Here is a 19651-nt window from a genome sequence, read left to right as displayed (position 1 = left end):
AGCTTTAAAGGTGAGACTGGGAGCCGGATGATGCTAGAGAGAAGGGGAAAACATGCAGGCCTTTGGCGAATTGGGCAGCGCTGCCGTTGTACCACATACGAAAGTCAGCTGGCAGGCACCTCTCTTCCTCCTCAGTGTGCCACTTGAAATCTCAGGAGGCACACTAGTGTGCCTCGGCACAGTTTGAGATACAATAACCAACATATTTTTTCAGCCAAGAATTCTATATGTTCCTCTACTTTGATGGTGTCATTTACTTTTCCAGTATCCCTCCCCTGTCTTAAATATTTAACTGTATCAAACAATTCCTTTGGCCTATTAACAGCCAATTGAATTTTCTCTGAATATTTATTACATTTTCTCTCACATATTGCCATATATTCAACCAATTTTAGTTGATATGTCTCATGATTATCTATATCTTTTCTACATCTCAACACCAGTTCTGCATTTCTCAACTCCCTCCTCAATGTTCTCAACCCCTCACCATACCATGATCAATTCTCATATCCTTTTTTTTTTTTTTTGTTAAATAGTCACCAGATATGTGTGTAGCACTAACTGCCTCCAGAGCTGTCTCTAATATACATACCAATAAGAGATCTCATCATTCAGTGTCATTATCATTAAAGGAAATATATGGAATCCAATTAGTTTTCATTCAGCTCACATTATGACCTTCTCAGAAGTGAATCTCTTTCCTGCCTTTCTGAATTGTCAACATTATCCATTCTCAGAGAAAAATCCATCACAAAATGAAGTGCCAGATCCATAGCATTTCTCTAATTATTTGTTCTAATGAACATGCTCTAAAAACATCAAATAACCATAGCTATTAGTTTCAGTTTTCATTATCTGCAGTCCACGTGTGTGGAAACTATTTTGCTTGGAGATTAAATATGGTCTTTCATTATTTAAATTATATTCTGGCTTGGATACTGTGAGGCACAGAAAAAGAGAGGCAAGTGAGATGTCTAGATCAACCAACAGTTCCTTTATTAATAAGTCAAAGTCTGAAAGCAACGGTCCCAATTAGGATCCCAGTTTCAGCAGTGTGAACTGCCTTCTTCAGGGGATATATGGTCAACTTTGTTCTGTTTCTTGCAGTTAGGTCCTTCAGTTTGCTGATATGCAGTCCTCAGTCAACAGAGATGCTCACTGTTTGCTGCCATCCTGTGAAATAGTGATGGATACTGTAAGGGGCATAATCAAAACATCCAGACGTCCATAAATCTGCCTAAATCGGCACTTAGACATCCTAATTGCCAGGACAACCAAGTGCCAATAATTAAAGTCTTTCTGTATATCTAGCATGATGTTCCAGCCTCTCTAAGTTCAGAGCACGAGATGGGCATGGTGGAGGCGTGTTATGGGTGGGCTTTGGGCATCAAGGGTAGGTTAGAAATGGACATCTTGCAGCGATAATAAAACATTTTGCAAGACATCCTAGATGGAACTTATACATTTGGAACTAGACTTGTTTTAGAAGGGTCTAAGTGCCACAAAGGTGCCCAAACTGACCAAATGACCACTGCATGCATCAAGGAAAGACACCCCTACACTCCCCCAGTATCCATGGACCCCCTCACACCCACAAAGATCAGTTTGTTATTGAGAAAGACATGGGGAAGCCCACTGCTTGCCCTGGATGGCTAGCATGGAATATTGCTACTTCTTGGGTTTTGGCCAAGTACTAGTGACCTGGATTGGCCACCGTGAGAACAGGCTACTGGGCTTGATGGACCATTGGTCTGACCCAGTAAGGCTATTCTTATGTTATGTTCTTAATACAAACATGCTTACCTGTCTCCTGAACATCAGCACCTGGTATAGAAAAGCCTAGTAGAGCTGCACACAGGTGTCTTAAGTAGTCTGGTGGTTGGGCCAGTGAACCATAGAGGAGTATTAAGTCCAATAAGCCATTCTAATCACTACATTCATTTTAGAAAATGTGAGCCCATCAAAAAAACCCAAAACCCTACTGTACTATCATAAAGGTGCCACTTGCAGCCATTAAGGACTATTCGGGTTGTAGATAGGTGGGTATAGTATGTTGGGGGGGAGGGCTCACCATAACCTATACAGGAGTTCAGATGAGATGTTTATCTGGCTCCTTTTATGTGAAGTTCACAGTAGTACCCTTTAAGGTGCCCCACTGCTCTGTTGCCATGTCTGGGTTGCTAGCCCATTACAGGACTGGCCCCTCCCACGTCCAAATGGTCTTGTTCTGGGCATTTGAGACTTGAACAAAATTTTTGGCAAAAATGGGATATAAAGATAAATGTTCTGATGCAGGCATCCCAATGGCCTGGATGTCCAGATAGAGGATTTAAAAAAATTATTTCTAGACGTATCTTGTCCATTTAGATTGTAAGCTCTTTTGAGAAGGGACTGTCTTCTTTGTGACTCAGTACAGCGCTGCGTGCATCTGGTAGCACTATAGAAATAATTAATAGTAGTAGAAGTATTGCTGACTTTGGATTTCTAGTACCATACTTCCATATTGGACTTAGAAGTATGTTTTGAAAATGCCCCTCAGTGGGTTTAGCAGAGGGATACAGAATGCAAACTCCGACAATCCCCAGTGGCTCTCAATGGTTCACATTTACACAACTAAACTTGAGCTTTTGCTTTGGGCCCAGGTATTGAGTTTTGGTGGCAATTTCAGTTTTGATAGAAACTGACAAAAAGCAAATTTTGGTCAGCTTCTACTTGCTCAGAAGATGTAAATTTTACACTTATGACCTTTCCAACCTCTCAACAATTTCTAGATAAGTAGGAGCAACCCCTGGGTCCTATATTATAATCAAGGGAAGAAACTGGTTTTAGAGGAACTTACCAGAGGATATAAAACCTTGAGCTCAATTCAAATCTTTGTTTTCAGCTTCCTGATTCCCCAGGCCACTAACCTTTATGTGAATGGAGTCATCCAACTCAGAAGCTTAACCATTTAAATACCAACAGTTATAGGATTCACACATATCTGGCTACCCAACCAGAAAAGTTTATAAAGATAAGTCTAGGGTAAAATGTAGTAACAGTAGCCACTTAAACTCTGTTGTAATGGGAACCTGCAACAACCACTCTGACAGTTAAGGAGTAGAGAAACTGAGTTTAGGCAACTGGTCAACAAAGACAACCTCATTTTCTACACAAGATCCTGAAATAAGACCAGAAGCTGAAACATAGAAACATGATGACAGATGAAGGCCAAATGTCCCATCTAGTCTGCTCATCCACAGCATCCATTATCCTCTCCCTAAGAGATCCCACACTTTTCTGAATTCAGACACAGTCTTTGTCTCCATCACCTCTGTTAGGAGTCTATTCCACGCATCTGTCACCTTTTAGGTTACTCCTGAACCTATCACCTCTTAACTTCATCCTATGACCTCTCATACAGAGGTTTCTTTCAAATGAAGGATTTGCTTCATGCACATTTATGCCATGTAGATATTTAAACCTCTCTATCAAATCTCCTCTCTCCTGCCTTTCTTCCAAAGTACACATATTGTGATCTTGAAGTCTGTCCCCATATGCTTTATGATGAAGACCACCAACCTTTTTAGTAGTCTTCCTCTGAACTGACTCTATCCTGTTTATATCTTTTTGAAGGTGCGGTCTCCAGAATTGTATACAACAGTGGCGTACCTAGGGTATGTGGCACCCGGGGCCTATCATTTTTTGACACACACACCCCCATGTAAAAAAATATTTTTTGTAATAACCATGAAACGGAATAAATGGTCAGAATAGAAACAGGCAGTGAAAATTTTCTTTTATTGAACCTCATATATGTAACCATTATTCCAAACATAACATAACATAACATAAATTATGTCTGGATTGTCATGACATCAGAAGTACATATGGAGTAGCTGCAGGTGATGCTTGGGACAGTTCTGATTGTGTTAGTTCGGTTTTATGTGTTTTTTGAATAGAAGGGTTTTTATTTCTTTTTTGAAGGTTTTGTAGTCTGTGGTCGAGGTCAATAGGTTGTAGAGTTGGGGGTCAAGTGTTGCAGCTCGAATGGCTAGGAGGTTGTCAAATAGTTTTTTTTCTTTTGACATTTTTGGTTGGAGGGTATGTGAATGGTGCGTGAGTTCTCCTATGTCTGGTTGAGGTGGATTGAATTATTTAGCTGAAGAAATTAGTTACCCCCCCCCCATTCCACACACATTAATTCTCTTCCATTTTTGTTCCCATTATAAAAACACTGATAAGTTCCCAGAAAAAAAAAACACATTAAAATAAGAAGTGAAAACAAAGGCCCCTACAGATGAGAACATAACATAAGAATAGCCTAATTGGGTCAGACCAATGGTCCATCATGCCCAGTAGCCCATTCTCATGGTAGCTAATCCAGGTCACTAGTACCTAGTCAAAACCCAAAAAGTAGCAACATTCCATGCTACCGATTCAGGGCAAGCAGACGCTTCCCCCATGTCTTAACAGACTATGGACTTTGTCCAAATCTGCTATACTTATCTGCTTTTACCATAACTTCTGGCCACTTCATTTTTAAGCTTAGATCTTTCCTTCCAAACAGAGACCTTGCTAGATGTCAAATACAGCACAAGGTAACTTCACACAGACTTAGCTGTGCAGGAAATGTGAATCTCCTCATACACCCACCATATAGTGCAAAAATGTGCAAAGATCTGTTTTTTTTCTTTCGATCATTACATAGCCTAATGCCACAAAAGCAGCGCTGTTACATATTCTGAAGGTCAATGCTAAGGTTAACAAAGTTTCCTTCCTTGGACCACAAGGAGATACTGACAAACCACTGGAAGAGATCCCAAAACAACTACCCAAGCACAACACCCAAAGACCCACTCAATGTGTGAACCAGTTGAGTGGAGTGGACTAACTAGGGGGTGGAAATGGGCCTGGAGTTTGCACCGCAGAATTTCCCAGACCACCTCTTCCTCTCAACACATTGACACGCTGCCACCACCACCACCACTAGGAACACCTCACCGGGTAGGCCAGCAATGCTTATAAACTTTATAAAACACATTATTATATTTTCTTATAAAGCACATATTTTAACTGAACTCTTGCCATTCACAAAAATAGAAAGGAAGAAAAGTTCCCGTTTCCTGCTGTCTCATGTTCCTGGCCTGTACAATATTTTTCTTCTGTAGACCCTTCAAAAGTCTGACCAAATCCTCATTTCACTTGCATTATAAAGTACTGAGGATGTCATCTCTCCCCAATCCCAGGCCTTAAGTCTAAGACAGTAACACAAACAAGTGCTGCCCGATTCAGGAAGAAAAAAAAAAATATTTTTGATTCCAGTCTATTGAATTGGTTTTTCGATTCGATTTTCCTGCCCAATTGGGTGTTTTGGTGTTTTTTTTTCAAACATCCTGGTGAGTTTATTTTATAGCTTTTCCACCCCCCTTTGGCTTCTCCTAATCACACTGGCGCTGTGGTGTAAATAAAATAAAGAAACAAAAAGGACTTTTCCTCTCTCTGTTAAATCCTAGCTCACGTTTGCGGTCTAACACCAGCTCTAGCAGGATACACATTTCAAATCTGACATATTGTAATCACAAAACAGAAAATAAAATTAGTTTTTCTACCTTTTTGTTGTCTGGTTATTTTTCAAATCTTGTTGGTGCAAGACTCTGGTTGTCTTCTGATAACTTGCTTGCCAGGGTCTCCTTCTTTCCTTTTTTTCATTTCCCTCCACAGATCCATCTTTTCTTAACTACCCTTTCATCCAGCATCTCTCCCTCCTTCCCCACCACCCCAAGGTCCACCATCTCTCCCTTTCTTTTCCCAACTACCCTCCTATCCAGTATCTCTATCCCCCCCTCCACACCATCCCTTGCGTACAACTTCTCTCCCTTTCTGTTCCTTCCCTCCCTAAAACCCATGGTCCATCATCTCTCTCCCTCTCCTCTATTTTCAGACCCATTATTTCTTCCCACCCAAAGTCCGGCATACGCGCATCTCTTTGAACCCCCCCTTCCCTCCATGTACTTCTACACCAGGGCCCCCCCTCTCCTGAAGGCCTGTCCCCCACTTAAAGGTCTGCATCCCACCCCTGAAGGCCTATCCCCCCCTTGAAGGCCTGCACCCCCCCGAAGGCCTGTCCCCCCCCTTGAAGGCCTACCTGCCTGTCCCCCTTGAAGGCCTGTCTCCCCCTTGAAGGCCTGCCTGCCTGTCCCCCCCCTTGAAGACCTGCCTGCCTGTTCCCCTTAAAGGCCTGTCCCCCCCTTGAAGGCATGTCCTCCCCTTGAAGGCCTGTCTCCCCCCTGAAGGCCTGATGCCCCGCCCGACCCCGAAGAACCGCTCATCCCCCTGGTCTCCCCACACCACCTACGGTAAAGAAGCAGCCCGCAGCAAGATCGCGATGCCAGCGATCCCTGGCTGCTTCTGCGCTGTTTCCTCCACTGCGGTCCCGCCCCTCCTCTGACGTCAGAGGAGGAGCGGGACCGCGGCGGAGGAAACATCGCCGAAGCAGCGCAAAGATCGCTGGCATTGCGATCCCGCTGCAGGCTGCTTCTCCATCGCAAACGGTGCAGGGGGGCCGGGGGGGAATCTGGACGCCAGATGCCAGGGGGGAGAACCGGACGTCAGGGGAGGTACCGCATGCAAATGGCTTCAAGGCCAGGAGCACCCCATCAGGGCTTGCACCTGGGGCATACCCCCCCCCTTGGTACGCCACTGGTACACAATATTCTAAAAGAGGTCTCACCAGAGAGGCATCAATACCTTCTTTTTTCTACTAGTTATACCTCTCCCTATGCAACCTAGCATCTTTCTAGCTTTCGTTGTCACTCTTTCAACCTATTAGGCCACCATCACATACTATCACATGCAACTCCGGCTCCTCTTTCACACACAATGGCCCGGATTCTGTATAGGGCTACGCTCACCCAAAATAAACCCGATTCTGTAACTGATGTCCATGTTACAGAAACCGGTTGCAGAATCGGATTACTATAGACGTGGCTGCTATACTTATCGCGGCAAAGGATCTCCCTGCCGCAATAAGTATAGCTGCTGCGGCTGCCAGTCCACTCACCCCACCTCTGAACGATCAAAGAAGGGAGCCCAACCCTTCCTGCCTGAAGACCACCCATCCTCTCACCTAGATCCCTTTCTAGATCCCCCAACAAACCTCCCCTCCCTGAAACCCTCCCAAGGAAACACCCAACCCCCCTCCCCGGAAACCACCCAGACTCACCTTGAAAAATGGCAGGCCGGACGGGTCTTCCCACCCACCTCCATCTAAATGAGAGGTGGAAGGCGCCTGGGCCAATCAGGCCTTAGGCTCATGTGGGATGGGCCGGAGAGGGGCGGGCCCGCCTCATTTGGACGGAGGCGAGTCTGATGGCCGGATGATGGGAAGACTTGTCCGGCCTGCCACCTTTCAATGTGAGCCCGAGGGAGATTCTGGGGAGGGGTGGGGGGTTCATTTGGTGGGGTCCAGCAGGAGAGATTGGGAATCCTTCTGCCGCGATCGTCCGGGAGGCGGTCTTTGGGCAGGAGGAGTTGGGCTACCTCCTGCTGTGATCGTTCAGGGAGGACTGGCAGCCGCTATACTTATCGTGGCAGGGAGATCCCTTGCCACAATAAGTGTAGCGGCATGTCTACTTACAATGTACGTGTCTCCCGCTGGCCTAGGGAGACACGTAACATAGAAACATATAGAGTATGACGGCAGAAAAGGGCTGGCGGCCCAACAAGTCTGCCCACTCAAGAACCCTCCCTCCCTTGAGAATCCATCTTTTAAGCATAACTCTGTAGCAACCCCATCTGTTTGTCCCATCGTCTCTTGAAGTCAAGCACGCTACTGGCCTCGACCACCTGGCGTGGAAGACCATTCCCTCGATCAATCACTCTTTCGGTGAAGAAGTATTTCCTGGTGTCACCATGAAATCTCCCCCCTTAAGTTTTAGCGGATGCCCTCTTGTCGCCGTGGGACCCTTAAGAAAAAAGATTTCTTCCTCTACTTCAATGCGGCCCGTGATGTACTTGAATGTTTCTATTATGTCCCCCCTATCTCTGTGCTCGTCAAGAGAATATAAGCACAGTCTGCTCAGACGTTCTTCATATGGGAGATCTTTAAGTCCTGAGACCATCCTAGTGGCCATTATCTGGATCGACTCCATTCTCTTCACATCCTTTTGATAATGTGGCCTCCAGAACTGGACACAGTACTCCAGGTGAGGTCTCACCATGGATCTGTATAACGGCAGTATGACCTCAGGCTTCGGCTGATAAAGCTCCTTCTGATACAACTCAGCATTTGTCTAGCCTTTGCTGAAGCTTTCTCCACCTGATTGACAGCTTCCATAACGTCCCGGATGATTACTCCCAAGTCTCTTTCTGCAACAGTTCTGTTAAGTTTTCACCGTTCAAGGTATATGTTCTGCATGGATTTCCGCTTCCAAGATGCAGTACCATACATTTTTTGGCTTTAAAGTTTAGTTGCCAAGTACTGGACCATTTTTCCAGTAAAAGTAGGTCCTGTTCCATAGTGTTGGGCCTGGTTGCGCTGTTTGGTTCTGTTGCCCTGCCCACAACGTTGCATAGTTTAGCGTCCTCAGCAAATAATGTAATTTTGCCTCGAAGTCCCCGAGTCAGATCCCTTACAAAGATATTAAATAGCATCGGGCCCAAGACCGAGCCCTATGGCACTCCACTTGTCACTTTCAACGTTTTTGAGAGAATACTGTTTACCATCACCCTTTGAAGCCTGCCGCTAAGCCAGTCTTCTACCCATGCTGTCAGTGTTTCTCTTAATCCTAACGTGTTCATCTTGTTCAATAACATACGGTGTGGGACACTATCAAAAGCCTTACTGAAGTCCAAATACACGATGCCCAGGGTACTCAAGGAACTAAAGAACGAAATAGCAGAGCCACTTTGCCAAATATGTAACCTATCCTTAAAAACTGGAGAGATCCCGGAGGACTGGAAAATTGCAAATGTCACACCCATCTTCAAGAAGGGTTCAACGGGGGACCCGAGAAATTACAGGCCGGTGAGCTTGACCTCAGTCCCGGGAAAGATGATGGAAGCATTGATTAAGGACAGCATCTGTGAACACATAGAAAACAATGGACAGCTAAAGTCGAGTCAGCACGGCTTCTGCAAGGGTAGGTCATGCCTGACAAACTTATTGTACTTTTCTGAGGGGGTAAACAGCCAGGTGGATAAAGGGGAATCCATCGACATCATTTACCTTGACTTTCAAAAAGCCTTCGACAAGGTACTGCACGAAAGGCTGCTTAAAAAGCTGTGGAAACACGGAGTGCAAGGGGAGGTCCACTGATGGATCAAAAACTGGCTGGCAGGCAGGGAACAGAGGGTTGGAGTAAAGGGCCATTACTCAGACTGGCAATGGGTCACGAGCGGAGTTCCGCAGGGGTCAATGCTGGGACCGCTCCTGTTCAATATATTTATTAATGACCTGGAGGCGGGAACAAATTGAGAAGTTATTAAATTTGCGGATGACACCAAACTCTACCGCAGGGTAGAAACCATGGAAGACTACGAAGATCTGCAAAGGGACCTAACGACACTAGAAGAATGGGCCAAAAAGTGGCAAATGAGCTTTAACGTAGGGAAATGCAAGGTCATGCATGTAGGGAAAAAGAACCCGATGTTCAGCTACAAAATGGGGAGATCACTGCTAGGGGTAAGTAACCTTGAAAGAGACCTGGGAGTGATGATAGACACAACCTTGAAGGCGTCGGCACAGTGCGCCACAGCCTCAAGAAAAGCAAACAAAATGTTGGGTATCATTAAGAAGGGTATCACGACCAGGACGAAGGAGGTCATCCTGCCACTGTATCGTGCAATGGTGTGCCCGCATCTGGAATACTGTGTCCAGTCCTGGTTGCCGTACCTCAAGAAGGACATGGCGGTACTTGAGGGAGTCCAGAGAAGAGCAACTAAACTGATAAAAGGTATGGAAAACCTCTCATATACTGACAGACTGAAAAAGCTGGGGCTGTTCTCCCTGGAAAAGCGGAGACTTAGAGGAGACATGATAGAAACCTTCAAGATCCTGAAGGGTACAGAAAGGGTAGACAGGGACAGATTTTTCAGATTATGGGGAACCACAAATATAAGGGGGCACTCGGAGAAATTAAAAGGGGACAGGTTTAGAACAAATGCCAGAAAGTTCTTTTTCACCCAGAGGGTGGTGGATACATGGAATGCGCTTCCGGAGGCTGTGATAGGCCGGAGCACATTACAAGGCTTCAAAGAAGGTTTGGATAGGTTCCTAGAGGATAAAGGAATTGAGGGGTACAGATAGGAGTAGAAGTAGGTTTAGGGATAGTCTGGGACCACTGCTCAGGCAATGGCGCCGCGGGAGCGGACCGCTGGGTGAGATGGACCTCTGGTCTGCCTCAGCGGAGGCAACTTCTTATGTTCTTATGTTCTCCCCCATCCAGTTTTTTTGTTACCCAGTCAAAGAAGCTTATCAGATTGGATTGACAAGACCTTCCTCTCATAAAGCCATGCTGGTGGGGATCCCTTAATCTTTCGCATCCAGAATCGTGCCCAACCTGTTTTTAATCAACGTCTCCATGAGTTTACTCACTATTGATGTGAGACTCACCGGTCTATAATTTTCGGCCTCTGACCTGCATCCCTTTTTGTGGAGATGGATAGCGTTGGCAGTTTTCCAGTCCAGGGGAACTTTTCCTTTGCTTAAGGAAAGATTGAAGAGCACAGCTAACGGCTCTGCCAGGACATCACTCAATTCTCGAAGTACTCTAGGGTGTAGATTATCCGGGCCCATAGCTTTGTTTACTTTTAGTTTTGATAGCTCGTGGTAGACATTGTTCGCGGTAAATTCCATATTCCGGAATGGGTCCTTCGAGCTCCCCTTTGTCTGTAGCTGGGGTCCAGATTCTGGCGCTTCGCAGGTGAAGACTGAGCAGAAGTAGTTATTGAGTAGTTCTGCTTTGTCTGTGTCCGAGACTGTAAAGTTACCGTCAGGTTTCTTTAGGTGCCCAATACCGCTTGTGTTCTTCCTGTCGCTAATGTATTTAAAAAAGGATTTCTCCCCGTTCTTAACCTGCCTAGCTATGTTTTCTTCCATCCGGAGTTCAGCGGCGGTTTTGCGGGCCTCCCTAGGTTCCTGGAGACACCTTCAATATATGCAGCCTCCCTGGGGAGCATTTTTTTTTTTTAAACGTACATCCCGATTGGCTGGTTAGGCAGCTATAGGATGCCTACAGCTGCTTACAGTCGGGATGCAGTTTACAGAATCTGGGCCAAAATGTTTTCCACTCCCTAAACTGTACCTTTCACTCAGGTTTTTACAGCCCAAATGCATAACCTTGCATATCTTAGCTACCAAATTTCAGACCATTCTTTAAACTTTGCTAGGTCCTTCCTCGTGTTATTCATACCATCAGGGGTGTCTACTCTATTGCAGATTTTGGTATCATCCGTAAAGAGGCAAATCTTACCTGCCAGCCCTTCAGCAATATCACTTACAAAAATGTTAAAAGAACAGGCCCAAGAACCAAACCTTGCGGCATACCACTGGTAACATCCCTTTCCTCAGAGCAATCTCCACTGACTACTACCCTCTGTCACCTTCCACTCAATCAGTTCCTGACATAGTCTATCACCTTGAGATCCATACCAAAGGCACTCATCTTATTTATTAGACAACTATATGGAACACTGTTGAAGGCTTTGCTAAAATCTAAATATAGCACACTCCCTCTATTCAATTCTCTAGTCACCCAGTCAAAGAAACTATAAGCCACCTTTAGTCACAGGTCTCCTGGTGACTAATATACATTGCACCAACGTAGCAATGGGATCTCAGGATCCCTTAGACTCTAAACACATCTGACATCAAAGACTATGTGACAATCTTATTTGAACATGCCCAACCCATTTGCTATTTTGTTATGGTATAGAGGAGAATACACAGAAGATATTTACATAAGAAGTGAAGTATACCAAGGAGTGAGGAGACTTAGTAAATACTGGTTCTTAATGTCTCTTGTCATATTGACGGTTTCTGCAATTGTTCCATCCATTTAGTCTTATTAAGTTAACAAAGCTGTTTCAGTAAACAAAGCACTGGAATGGTCTAAATCACTAACTGAGTAAGGAATACAACATACATGGTATTTGCCTACCACTTTCCAGCTCCTACTGGTCCTGACTCTGGTCCCAAACAAATATTGTTATGCAAGAGATTCCTCCTGCCTGGATTCTGTATTGGGGGCATAGTATAGGATAGGCACAGTATCTGTGTACAAGCTAAGGTAATCCAGGTCTGTGGTAGCCAGCATAGAGGAGCCCTGCAGAGGGACTTCCAGCAATAAAGAGACCTGTTTTGAAGAAGGCTCACCTGCCACATCAAAAGAGCCGGGTCCATGGAACACACTCTCTACAAGAGCTGAACAAAATCTGGAGAAAACGCATATCCTGGGGTTGCTCAGAAGGTGTCCTCTGACTCAGTGTGCAGGTGCTTGGTACCACCATCCAAAACAGACAGAGGCCTGAAGAAAAATACACAAAAACAAGCCATTGGGATGGCTAGGGGCCTGATGTCTTACTAGACTGGCTACACTGACATCCCAGCAGAGCAGTAGGGCAGTCTAGAGGGCACTACAGTGAACTTCTCATAAAACGTCCCAGGTACATATCACATTATAACTCCTTAGCCTCTTTGTATTATATGGTAATCCCTCCAGGAATAGAAAAAAAATGTACTATACCCAACTATACACCACTGCAATAGACCTGTAGGAGTCACTTATTTGTGGTTTCAGTAGGCATTCCATGGGTTTTGGGGCACTCATCTTCCAAGACAAGTGTACCAGTTAAAAGTGGAACATGGGCCTCTCAGTCCCTTTCTCTATAGTCTACTGCACTGACCACTAGGCTATTCCAGGGATCTGCTTGCTGCTCTAAGGGAAACAACCATTATATCTTCAGCTGTCAAAGCCTGGTATGTGCTGACACTTCTCCCTCATAGGGGCTGGGAGGGATCAGTGACTACTGGGAAGAGAAAGGTCATGCCTTTATCCCTCAAGTGGTCATCTGGTCAGGTTGGACACCTTTTTGGAACTTAAATCATTATTGAAACAGGTCTAGTAAAAAACACCTTGCTTTTTTGCTTTGGCCATTTTTAGAATGTTCCATTATTGTAGAAAAGTGTCCATATTTTAAACCCAAGCTAGTCCCACCCAAAACACACTAACATGCCCCCTTGAGATTTAGACAAACCATACAGAAAACAACATCTTAAAAATAAGTTTTGAAAATAGTGATTTAGATATTTTTAAGAAAACCCTCCCCCCCAAACATCAGCGCTTTATGCCTTTTTGGATAATTTTCTCTTTCAAAAATGAGCCCTACAGCATCAATGGATGAATTAGCATTTTTTTTTAAACTAGCTTAAAAATAATTAATAATGGCAATTGTGAACTTTACATACTATCAAAATATATTTTACCTGATCAAATGGTAAATTTCTGCCACTTCTCGCAAAAAATAGCTATTTCTCAATTGTTTGAAGAAAAATGTTTTGACAACAAACCACACTGAATTGATAACAGCTAGAATGGCTATTTATTTATTTAATTTTCTATCCCGTTGTTCCAAAAGAGCTCAGAATAGCTTACAGATTAAGCGTACATATTATATAGTTGACAGGTTAAAATTTGACATAATTATAAACAAGACAACAATACAAGGTTGTATCCTAACTTGATATAAACTAGGGGGCTCATAATCGAAAGAGAAAAACGTCCAAAAACCGGCCTAAGTCAGCACTTGGACGATCATAAATGAAAGACGGCCAAGTGCCGATAATCGAAACAGGTTTTGGATGTGTTTACCCAGTGCCAGGTCTTCCCAGTGCCGCTGAATGACCAAAGCTAAACAGAGCATTTCAGGGAGAGTGTCGAGGGAGGGATTTGGGTGGGACATGGGCCGTGCTTGACTTAGTCATACTGAATGTATAACCGAAAGTTTTACAACACAGCCTAGACGGAACTTGGACGTTGTGACTTAGGCCATTTAAAACATGGTCTAAGTCACAAAAATCTATATAAAGTGACCAGATAAGCACTGTAAACACATAGTACAGACCCCCACACATTACCCCAGTGAACACCGACCTCCCCTCCACCCCCATAAAAATCATAATCACAGCTTTAAATATCTGTCATAGGAAAGCCTAAAAGAGCTGCACAGAGGCAACTTAAGCCATCTTGGGGGTGGGTTAGGGACCCATGGAGAGGAGGACCCAGGCCCATAAGCCACTGTAATCACTGCATTCTTGGTGAAACGTGCATTCCCCCAAAAAAACCAAAACCTTTTTGTACTGCCATATAAGTGGCTCCTACAGCCATAAGGGTTATTGGGGTTGTAGACAGGTGGGTATAGTATGTTTTGGTGGGCTCACCATAACCTATAAGGGAGCTGTAGTGAGATATTTATGGGGTACCCTTTTTGTGAAGTTCACAGAAGTGTCCTATAAGGTACCCCACTATTCAGGTGCCATGTCTGGGTGTCCAGTTCATCACTTTGCTGACCCCTCCCACGTCCAACAGGGATTATTCTAGGGGTTTTTGACTTGGACAAATATTTGGACAAAAATGTGGTGTAAAGATGGACGATCAAGCAGCTTGGACGATCAGACGGCTGAACATATTTTTCGAAAATGTGTCTTAAGCTGTGTCTGACTTTGGATGACTTGCGACTTAGGCAAAAACGGACTTAGACGTTTATTTAGATTATGCCCCACTAGGTATTTAGTACAAACAAATATAGAGTTTCCAGGTTACAATTGTCATAGTTATCTTAACAGTACATGTTTTTTCAATATGAGTTTTTATCCTAATGTGACACATATTGGAGTCTATTACCAATATATATTTCCCTGGAATCCATTTGTCATGGTCAAGTAATGACTTACTCCTTGTGTTCGGGAGCCTGCTAAAATACGATAGCCTAATGGACATATACCTAGTGTAACTGTCAATGTCTTTAAGACAGGTTTTAGTAATCAGGAATATGTCCCAGTCTTTATCTGTGAGGTCTTTTTGTATGATGTGTTTGTTATTTACTGATCTGGCATTTATGAAGGTGAGAGATACATTTTTTGTTATGGGGATATATGAGAAAACAGGGATTCTTCCCAAGCTGTAGAGAGCTGTATTGGGAGGGTTTTATTGGGTCAGCATATCTTCCCTGGTTGATCATAACTGGGATAGGAAAGCACATGATAGGTAAGTTTAGGGTATAGCATTTGGGTTGTTGAATTATATTTTAATTTTGTTACCTTTATTCTGTGTCTGTTGGACTAGGTCAGACAACAGGTAGAGAATGGATCTATATATGTAATGTGAGCCTAGGATAGGTGGGTGGTGGGCCTATCTCAAGAGATCTCCTAGAAGTTGACCTATACTTTAACAAGGGGCATTTTTCTGAGTAAGTGTCCTTGGTAGAATCAAAAATAGAAAGAGATGAGAGTTGCTTGCCAGGTAGAAATAGCAGGGTTTATATGAGAGCAGATAGCTGTAGAATGATTTGGGTTAACAAGCTTTAGGTTGCTTGTTTAAGGAGGAAGGAGAAAGAAAGTCAGCCATCCTGGAGTCTGGAAAGATAAAAGAATATGCAGACTGAGAGAGGGAGAGGATAGAAGGAAATGCAAAAGCTAACCATTCCCTTTTTTTTTTTTTACAAAATCGTAACCCTTGATAAAACTGGAGACAAAACAGAGCTGCTATTGGGCATTTTTGTGAATATCAGATAAAGAATACAGCTGGACTTTGATTTTTTTTCAACTGTTATGGTTGTAAGATGTAAGTGATATGGGATTGTATCTATGAAAACTATGCTTAACAACTGCAATAGAAAAATACACTTAAAGTGGAGTTTTTTGACCAATGATTGAAGAAGTTCCTTTATTTAAAAAAATGTATTTAGTCTCATTAAGATGAGACTTGTTGAAGCAAGATGTCTGAGGTCTTTTTCTCCACTACTTGAAATTAGTGCAGCCTCTATTGATATAATTGCTACTGTGCTTAGCCTGTTTTCTGGTTATACTCTATTTTTTAGGCTTTGCTGGTGAAATTATAAACTAAACTAAACTAAAACTTAGTTTTACAGACCGAGTCATCAACCAAGAAGAGCTCGACTCAGTTCACAATAATGTAAAACATAATACATAAATTTGACAAGAAAAAGTAGATTGAAATAGTTAATTTCCACAATGTTTAGCAAATAAAAAAGTTTTCAGAACTTTCCAGAATAAAGCAAAAGAACCTAAACTTCTTAAAGTAAGCGGTAAAGCATTCCAGAATTCAGTTAATTTAAAAGCAAAAGAATAACTAAGGGCTCCTTTTACTAAGGTGCGCTAGCATTTTTAGTGTGCGCTAAAAATTAGCGCGCTAACCACGCGCTAAATGAAAAATACTAACGCAAGCTCTATGGAGGCATTAGCATTTAGAACGTGCTAAAACCGCTAGCACACCTTAGTAAAAGGAGCCCTAAATCTCTTAAAGGTTCTGTTTTTGCCACTGAGAGAGGGAAATGTAAGTTTTAGTTTTTGAGAACTTCTGGCAAAATGAGATCTATGAAGATTCCAGTCTAAAGGAATCAAAGTGGTAAAAATGCCAATAGGATCTTAAATGCAATACAAATGCACTTAAATTGAATTCTGAGATACACTGGAAGCCAATGTAATTCCTTGAGCAGAGGGGTTACGTGATCAAATTTACTCTTACCAAAGATAAGTTTAGCTGCAGTGTTCTGTATTAATTGAAGTCTCTGCAGACTGACCTTTGAAAGACCCAAATACACTGAATTGCAGTAATCCAGCCTTGACAAAATGATTGATTGAACCAATACAGAGAAGTGTTGTTGGTGAAAAAGTGCTCTCACTCTTCTCAGAGCACAGAGGCTGAAAAAACACTTTTTAATAAGCAAATTTAATTGGTCCTTAAATGTAAGTGAAGAATTGATAATAATACCTAGTATTAACGAGAAAAACTCAATTTTCAAAGATTCTCCTGAGTCTAAGATCACAGCAGAAGGGAAAGAATCTAACTTTGGGCCAAGCCATACAAACAGTCTTTGCAGCATTTAATTTAATCTAGACCATTGTCGCCCAGGACTGAAGTTTAGTAATATAATGGTTAATATTGGGTATCAAATTATGGAGATGTGGAATAGAGAATGACACGGTAGCCTTGTCCCCGCAGTTAAGGGAGGGAACGCATGTGGTCACCAATCGCATGCAACCCCCTCCCTCCTTCCTACCTACCGAATCTATCTCCCTCCCTGCAACTTTATTAATGTGCCACAAAGGTAAGAAAGTTGCTATGGGTAGTAAAGCCTGGGAAGATGTACGATCATAATTGGTCAGTTTGCGCCAGAGTCTAAATAAGATACTACTAAATTATATAGTTTATTCTGCTTTATAAATTCACCGAGTTTACTATCTCTGCTTGGCCCTAAAAATGTTCTTAAGATTTTCTACTACAACTTCATCTCTATATGAACATAAGCTAAAATTCCCATTACAAGAACTCAAGTTATCCTAAACAGTGGAGTGTTGAATTTACACCAATTCTACAAATTGAAATCCCAAAGAAATCCTTCAGAAATAGTTCTTAGGCATAAAAATATTGTAGCATCAATTTCTTCAAGTATTTGATTGAAGGAAACACTTTTTGGCAATGGTATTATGGAAACCAAATTTTATCCAACTTTTTATCTTGTTTTCCAAGTACAGAACATATGCAAATTAAAACCACATTTTTTTTTTTTTTTTGCAATAAGGCTTTTTTACCACAGTATTTATATTTAAACAAATTACAACATACATTATATTTTGAGATGCATAAAATCTGACAGCAAAATTTGTTTAAAAACCACCGCACATCCTCTTTATATGTAAACCCCAACAATCTATAATAGAAATATGTGCCTTCTCTAAGCTCTACATTTTTCCAGTTCATGTGTTACACATCTTCTTTCCATCAGAGTCCTAAAAACAAAAATTTCTGTGCCGAAGTTGCATAATTTTTTTTCTATTTAAAGTTAGGATTCACAGTGCATCTTGGAAGCAAAAACATAACAGCAGAAAGAGAAATGCAAATATTAAAGAAATATACTGTTTCGCAAACCATCTCTAAATTAGTATATATATTGTGACCGGGTAAGACCTGGACTAGATTAGCCAAAGCCCAACCTGGATCATCCAAGTCTCAGCCGAGTGGTTGAATGAGGCATGGAGGGTAGAGGGGTGTCAGCATCAAATAAAAAAGGTCCAGCACAGATGTTTAGTGTGAATTTTAAGATGACTTTATTTTCTGTCTTTATACTGAAGTGCAATTCAAAACATACAAACAAACAAAAACTCTCATTGTAGGCTACACAGCCTGTTAGCCCACCATGCTTATTCACTTTACAGTTCAAAGAAAAAATATGGCACCTTCAAACAGCTTACCTCTGGAGCAATTCTCAGGGTGTAATTAGCCCTCTCAACCTAAGCATGGAATTCTTATCTCTTCTGTTACTTTTAGTCAAATCAGAAGCAATAATTCTTAATTTTCTGTTACTTTCGGCTTCTTTAACAAAGCCGTGCTAGCAGCTGCCGCACGGCAACAGCTCCAAAGCCCTTTAAATCTCTATGGGCTTCGGGGCCGCTAGCGCAGCTTTGTAAAAGAGGCCATTTGTTTGATGAGGCAACTTTACCTTATCAGAAACAGTTTTTACTTCCCTCAAAAGTTATTCTGTGATCATGCCTTCAAATATGTCTAATTCTTCAGGCTCCATTTCAATATCCCCTACTAACATTTCTTCTGGCATTTCTACCTCATATTCAGTATCTTCAGAAGCATGATTAGAGGCTTTAGTTCTGAGGTTTTTTATCTGCTTGCTTTGGGAAGTGCTGGTCTCTGCCTTCTGAATCCGGGCTTGCATAAGTCTGCCTCTCACCAAGGCTTCAGGAATGCTGTAAGTTTGTGGCTGCCCCCTTGGCCTAGAGATCACACCCTTTTCTCTGGCATTGGGCTGATTGCCTCTAGAAACACCTGTGGTTCTCTGTTGCTTTGCTAATGAGCCTGGATAGTTTCCCTGCTAACTAACCCTGCCCTCAGCAGAGCTGATTTCAGGAGCTAATCCCTTTGTGGGGTTTGCTATCACCTGTCTGGTGCTTGCTGGTACTTGTGGTTCGTTGCTTTTTGCATTCCCTATACTAGAACTTGGCAAGTATAATCAGGTCACTTTTGGGTTGCCTTTCACTGGGGATAACTTCTGCAAGGCAGTTTCCCTACTCTGCCTGCTTCTAGGAGCAGGTTTAGGGATAGTTTTTGAGCACTGCAGGGTTTCCAGCATGACAGGAATATACTATATAATAAAACACTAGCCGCGCATGCGCACTCCTACCTGCGTGTTCCGTGATCCGTAGGTCCATGGCAGGCAGGAGAGCGGATGCGCGGTTAGGGCCCACACTCGAGCACTGTGGCCGACTCAGGATCATGGGAGGATGCGCCGCGCAAAGTGCTGCACAGGTACTGGAGGGGAGGGACATATCGCTTCTGCACATACCGGCACAAACCTCCCTCCAGCATTGGCAGCCGCAGCACGCTAAACAAGCTGCTTCGTGGCTTTCTCCTGCAGTTGA

The 19651-nt window shown here is 43.0% G+C and overlaps 1 protein-coding gene across 3 annotated transcripts in view; it reads right to left on the bottom strand.

The window, feature by feature from the left end:
* Nucleotides 1-19651, bottom strand: part of RAB28 (RAB28, member RAS oncogene family) — a 200897-nt gene that overhangs the window by 90996 nt on the left and 90250 nt on the right. The window contains exons 5-6 of one of the 3 annotated variants that reach the window (XM_033949075.1): nucleotides 12356-12506; nucleotides 976-1173 (exon numbers count right to left, since the gene is read on the bottom strand). The exons of the other annotated variants lie outside the window; for them this stretch is intronic. Coding sequence (XP_033804966.1) covers nucleotides 12364-12506 — 143 coding nt within the window. The 3' untranslated portion in view covers nucleotides 976-1173; nucleotides 12356-12363. Of the gene's footprint in view, nucleotides 1-975; nucleotides 1174-12355; nucleotides 12507-19651 lie in introns of those variants that run through there. 3 annotated transcript variants of the gene reach the window in all.

The sequence above is a fragment of the Geotrypetes seraphini genome, chromosome 1 (assembly GCF_902459505.1).
Source record: "Geotrypetes seraphini chromosome 1, aGeoSer1.1, whole genome shotgun sequence".
In the NCBI taxonomy this organism is placed as follows: domain Eukaryota; kingdom Metazoa; phylum Chordata; class Amphibia; order Gymnophiona; family Dermophiidae; genus Geotrypetes; species Geotrypetes seraphini.
Note: the sequence above shows the minus strand (reverse complement) of the source record. Positions and strands in the feature narration are given on the sequence as shown.